We start from the raw sequence: 6,131 nt of genomic DNA, 5'->3' as shown, positions 1-6,131 counted from the left end.
AGAATGCCTATATATAAAACAGTATATGAGATAAACCTTAGCTTGGTTAAGTGAAGATGGCATTGCAGAAAGGGACAGGCCAATGCGGATCCAGATAATTGTACCTTATGTGGAAATAGGGACGAAGAGGAATAGCGTATACATATTGGGGCAAAATATATTCTTAGTTACACTTTATTTTTAAACGGAACGTTATTCTTATAAAAACAATACTGAAAACTTATTCTTTCAATAATAAATTAATATATACAAGTTCTTATTTACCAACGATCACTTAGTTTCTAATGTTCGATTCAAATTATCTGACTGTGGCATTTGTCTATACTTGCACAGTATACTTTTTTAACGAAGAGTTTACCCCCAATAGCCCCCGCCCCTCATGCATGGTTTCATTCCTGTTGACAAGAAACGCGTTCCTGATATTAAAATAATAAATGGTTTAAAACTTACAATCTATTATAAAAATAGATTGTATTTTCTTGTCATTAAATTTACAGAAAAAAGGTACAAATCTCTGTTGAACTTAACGCAGTGTTGGTATTCCCGAAAACAAGAGGACTTTGTAGCGTCTATATAAAGTTCTTTAAAAACCATCTCTCTGGGTTTCAAAAGTTCTATCACATACAAAACTGGTCCTCCAAATTCGACCGTTTTCAACAGTGGTAATACCTACAAACCCGAGCCACAATCCTAAAGCTCTGATAAATTGTCATTTTGGAGCAAGATGATAATACCCGAATCATATTTGGTCCACGTAATGCAACATAACTGCCCATTGGAGTAATAAATAAAAAATAAAATAAAAGTAAAATTATATAATTTCTCATCTTCTCTTGCATAAAATATTTCTTTTGAGTTATTAAAATTAACTTATTTTTGTTACCTGAAATTGTTTTTATTTTATTTTCTTAACGAAAATAAGCTGATGATGTCCTCAATAGGTAATACTAATTAAATGTCCAATGATTTTTAAATAATCCTTTTTTTAAATCGCTATAATCGACTTGATTTCATTGAACTCGCTATGGTTGAAAAGGCGGGTTAAGCGTATCCTCGACAATGGTCAGACGATCTTACATTCCGGATCCACAGTTACCGCAAATCCACGGAAGGATCACGGTTGTGCTTGTATTCGCCAAACAACAGTCATATGAGCACAATGTTACTGTTGAATACATGTCTTTTACAACGCAGAAGTAGAACTATGCTAATAGTTGGAGGCAGTGCTTGGGAATATTTACAAGCGTGATAAATATACACATTGTCTGTGAAATTTTGCTCAGTCATTTCCTGCGCAAACATGCGTCCTCCGGTGCTCCCGCGTCATATACTTCAGGCCGTCTCGTAAGTGATTTACTGATTCTGATCTGTACGGTCGAACGGCGTGCAGAACGCAGTGACGATATTGCGTTAATACGGTGCAGAAATCATTTTTCTTGTGATGTGACGATCTTACAAACTCTTCATTACACGGTGATACTGCCTTTTTAAGGTGTTTTCCATTTTTTATGAGACCGTGTTTACTCGAATTGTCTGCAAAATAAAAATATAGGCCTATGTAATTATAATTTCTGTGTGTCGATGTACGTGTGTAAGCCTAATTCGGTTATTGGTATTATACTCATCTTCAACAGATGCAACAGTCTTTGAAAAAGATTGAAAACAACTTCGTCGGAATAACATTGTCTCAATTAAATTGTCGAACAAGAGTCAATTACCACAATTGATGTAATGGTAAATAATCTTTATCATCATATTTAGTAAAAAATATAACAACAAAAACATCAACAGCAATGAAACCAACACCAGTAACAACTACACCAGCAACACCAGCACATCAACAACCGCCACCGGCGACATCAACAGCAAGAACAACAACATCAGCAATAACAGCAACAGTAATAATAATTGATTAATTGAATAACAAAATAAAGTTTGAACGGAAATGGATGAGATAGTCTTATCTTCCAAAAATAAATAAATACAATCGAAGAGGCTCTCTTTACGTACCTGTTGTGGGCGACCTCCTCGATCGTTCTAATGTGTCATAGGTTTCAAGAGAAGTAAAGTCCAGGTCTGGACAAACATCTAAATCTTTGTAAATATTGCCAACATTTATCACGTTTTGAACATATTCATCCATGTTGCAAGGAACAATATCTTTGAATACACAACCAATGTATGCCTAGGACAAAAATAGAAAAAAAAAACAATCAATGGGCTTATTCGAAAGGTTCATTTCATTTTTTGTCGAGTATTTACCAGTTTACTATTCGACTGGTCGTCTTCGTAGTAGGATTTTACCACTGTGCAGATGGGCGTGGTTTAACGAAGGACGACCAGTCGAATACGGCCAATGATTGATGGAATTCGATAACGATTTAGCATTTATAGCGAGCAATTGGAGAAACAGTGATTATCGGCTTGATTCTAAAGGACTATTTATAACATCATGGATAGGAGGATAGGCTGCTTGATTTAGTAGTGAAAAGTTCATATGCAAAAAAAATCCTGTCACACCTTGACGTGTTATGTTTACCAAACGCTCTACTACATTAAATGTAGACCTACTCGAACAACCCCAGGTTACGCAAAAGCATAGAGCAAATTTAAACACACTCAGGGAAAACTTACTTGAAATCCTTTGCAGAAAGCGTCTTCATCTGTTGCCAAAAGATCCAAAACATCGAGGAATCTCCCGTCGCACTTTCTCATCGCTTTAAGTTCGCAATTCTCTGGGGGCGCTGTTGAAAATTAAAATGTTATAGATCATTAAACATTTGCAAACTTTCGGTTTAAACATTAAAAGCATATAAAGTAGGTCATCAATTTCAAATGAGACATAGATTATTGTTTTATGATTTACACACGTATTAGTTTGAAAATCCTGAAAATGACTGCCACTTAATTTTTAAGGGCCACTGTAATCATAGGCAGTAAGATTTTTAAGGTATGCAACTGCTAAATTCTGGGAAAAATATTGTATGATTAAAAAGCAATTAAATTATTAATCTTTAATTGCTTATTCTTCAATTAGCTCATCAACACATTTTATAGTATATTGGTGAGAAAAGCCTGTTTGCAGTTAATTATGATATACGAGGATGGTAATGATGATAACGACGGCGGCGGTAGTGATGACGACGTCGACGATGACGATGATGATGGTTACGATTGCAACAAAGATTGAATGTTATAGTATGGATTATAATTAGTGATGAGAACTGTTGGTGTGTTACAATGTTGCTATGCACTGTAATGAACGCAAGCGCTTACCTGACGACGTACCAGAAGATTCTGATTCGCTCTCAAATAACTCTCCTCCGGTCGACGACAATAATGATGAGGACGAGAAAACAAATGCTTCCGGTGAAATGGGCGCTTCATCCTCAACACTTGACATCGACGATACGTCGATCTCATCTAAGAATCCAAAGAACTCCGTTTTAGAGATTTTTTGGTCATCATTTTTGTCATATTGCTTGAAAATAGCAGTGACGTCATCGTTTAATTCTCGCGTATTGAACTCTCTGTATTCTGTTTCGGTGATGTAACCATCGTCGTTACCATCGAGGTCTGTGAAGACTTCAATGTTACCAGTAACTTGGGCAGCAGCCGACCGTCTTTGCCTGTAAGTAACAAATGCAAGATCTTGATTTGCAATTCATAATAATGCAACTGTTACACATATTATCTTTTTGGATGACTCAATTTAAATTAATAATTAATTTAATGTTGAAAATGTTGACATTATTAATGTTTTTATACGAGCAATGATTATTCTCTATATTTTCTATTATTATTCCCTTTTTTATTTGTGGAACTATCATTTTGATATACAGCTGGTATATCGTATAATGGCGCCCTCTGTAGACATTCTGCTACGCTAGACCATGAACTGAAAATGAACTTTTTTTTTTAATAGAAAGACAAGTATTATATAGGAGACAAAGTCAATGATTAAATAGCTTAATTAATAATTAATAAATTCGATCGGAATGTTCCAGAATTGAACGTTTGTTTGGTATCGATTCGATCAGGAGAGCTAAATAAAATATATTTTATAGGTCATCATATATGAGTTTAAACGACTGAAATTGGTACCGGTATCTGTTGACAGGCTGAAATATTCGCACTTTCATACGCGCGTGTAAATGAGGGCAGGCACTGCATCACAACCAATCGTCAGACGGCGAGGTCAGGATGTTTATTTTGTGACATGCATAAAAGGTGAATTGGGGTGGAATTGAATTTAATAATGAAGTCACCTTACGGAAGCGCATTTTTAATAAACATATTTGTATAACGCAGGCATAACTGCTATCGTCACCTTCAACACCCTATGTGCTCCTGGAACTTCAAATTTCAAAAAGGTAACAATTTATGTTAAATGAATTCACAATTGGTATTTGAAATATAATAGTGTTGCCTTTTCCCGACCGAATTAATTACGCGAGGAAAGTTATTAGAGACTGCCAAAAGAGTGATTAATATATGCCCAGTGAAGCGTGTGAATGAGGCGCGCATTCCGTTTTGCCTGGCAGCGTACATCTCGCACGCCCCGTTACGCACTATCAAAACTTGGGCTATCAATGCTATATTAATTAGTAATATCGAATATCACGTTAATTATATATGTTTATATAAATGCATAATTATTGATAACCGATATGATTGCAGTCTTTAAGGTGCGCTCAAAAACCGGAAACCGATGATAATGCTCTTTTGATTCCACAGCATATTTACAAACACATGTTACGAACAACTGTTTATCCTGTGTAACAGAAGTTTGTGGTAGAATGATAATTAGTATTTAGTATCATTGGATAATGCTTGGATTGACATATCTTACTACATGCCTATAATAATAACCAAGTAATTGGACGTTGACCAAAAAAAAAACTTCTGTCTCGATTAACTTGGTAGGAACTAGGGCTAAAAATCGTATATATACTTTATCTACGTCCCTCACAATTTAAAACATTCTAAATATAAAACATCAAGATCAATTAAAAGTATCACCTAAGTTATCAAATGAGACACCCATCAAATAATTCACAGACTTTTAACCGCCAGCCATTTAAGGGTCTTTTCTAGGATAATATAGCCCTAAAAAACAAGAATATATTAGCTTGATGTCGCTAGTATAGTAATATTATATTACTGACATGTAATAGTCTTAAACCACTAATACTAATAAATCAGAAAGATGTGTTACCTATAATTAAAGGAGGTTTGTTTTCGATCAGCGTTTCGTTTATTTTCATTATGTTACAGTTTAGGCCCTAAATATGTTTACAAATTCTAATATAAAGTTTAATATTCTTCCTCACTAAGGAAAAAAAAATAGAGAATTACCATTTTTGCTAGTATTTTTTTAATTGACCCATGACCTATTTTTCCAATGCTAGAAAATGTCCCAGGAAATTTCTGTTTATACAACAAAGAACTAGCAGTAGGTGCACCTTCCTAACTTTGATTTTTCACTTCAAATGTCGATTTCTATAGAAGTTTTCTGTTAGGCCTAATATATGAAATTAACCTAATGGTAAACACGATACATACGGATGTTCTATGCTAACGGTAGTTAGTCGTCAAAAAACACGACAATCTGCCGGGTATGCCGTTTCCGTCCATTTTACGTAACAACAAACATGTTCTATTTTTGCATTCGATACATCTGATTGAGCTTACCGTAGATGAATGGCCTGGTTCACCGCTCGTCGTACTCTCAGTCGTCGCTCAGACCTCCCAGCGAACATTTCCGCCACATCCTCCGGAAATAGACGGTCGTGAATGAACCCCGACGTCCCAACAATAGCCGAAAATACAACACATACGAAAATAATTGTATTCATTCTGAGGATTAAACAATAAAAGCGGACATTTTAAAATCGATGTATGTACATCCACCATGTTAATACACAGATACAGAAATAATTGATAGCGGGCACATGTCAGTTGCATGGCGCTGCTTTGGTATGCACGCTAGCTGACGCTAGTCACAATGTCCATGTGTTCTGTTTACGGTTTATGCCCAACTGAACATCGATTCCCAATGATCAATACTTTGAAATGACGTTGCAAGAAACGCTAAACCTATTTAAGTAACAATTTATGCACCCTACCCT

General features: G+C 35.3%; 1 protein-coding gene across 1 annotated transcript in view; it reads right to left on the bottom strand.

The window, feature by feature from the left end:
- Nucleotides 1-9: 9 nt before the first annotated feature.
- LOC117123060 overlaps nt 10-6,131 on the bottom strand; it is a 13,761-nt gene continuing 7,639 nt past the window's right edge. The window contains exons 2-6 of the mRNA XM_033268882.1: nt 5,695-5,859; nt 3,277-3,629; nt 2,635-2,744; nt 2,011-2,185; nt 10-1,533 (exon numbers count right to left, since the gene is read on the bottom strand). Of these exons, the coding sequence (XP_033124773.1) occupies nt 1,280-1,533; nt 2,011-2,185; nt 2,635-2,744; nt 3,277-3,629; nt 5,695-5,858 (1,056 nt within the window). The 5' untranslated portion in view covers nt 5,859 and the 3' untranslated portion in view covers nt 10-1,279. The remainder of the gene's footprint in view (nt 1,534-2,010; nt 2,186-2,634; nt 2,745-3,276; nt 3,630-5,694; nt 5,860-6,131) is intronic.

This window comes from Anneissia japonica, unplaced genomic scaffold (genome assembly GCF_011630105.1).
Source record: "Anneissia japonica isolate Jap-2015-1 unplaced genomic scaffold, ASM1163010v1 scaffold2999_len715162_cov194, whole genome shotgun sequence".
NCBI classification, from domain to species: Eukaryota; Metazoa; Echinodermata; class Crinoidea; order Comatulida; family Comatulidae; genus Anneissia; species Anneissia japonica.
Note: the sequence above shows the minus strand (reverse complement) of the source record. Positions and strands in the feature narration are given on the sequence as shown.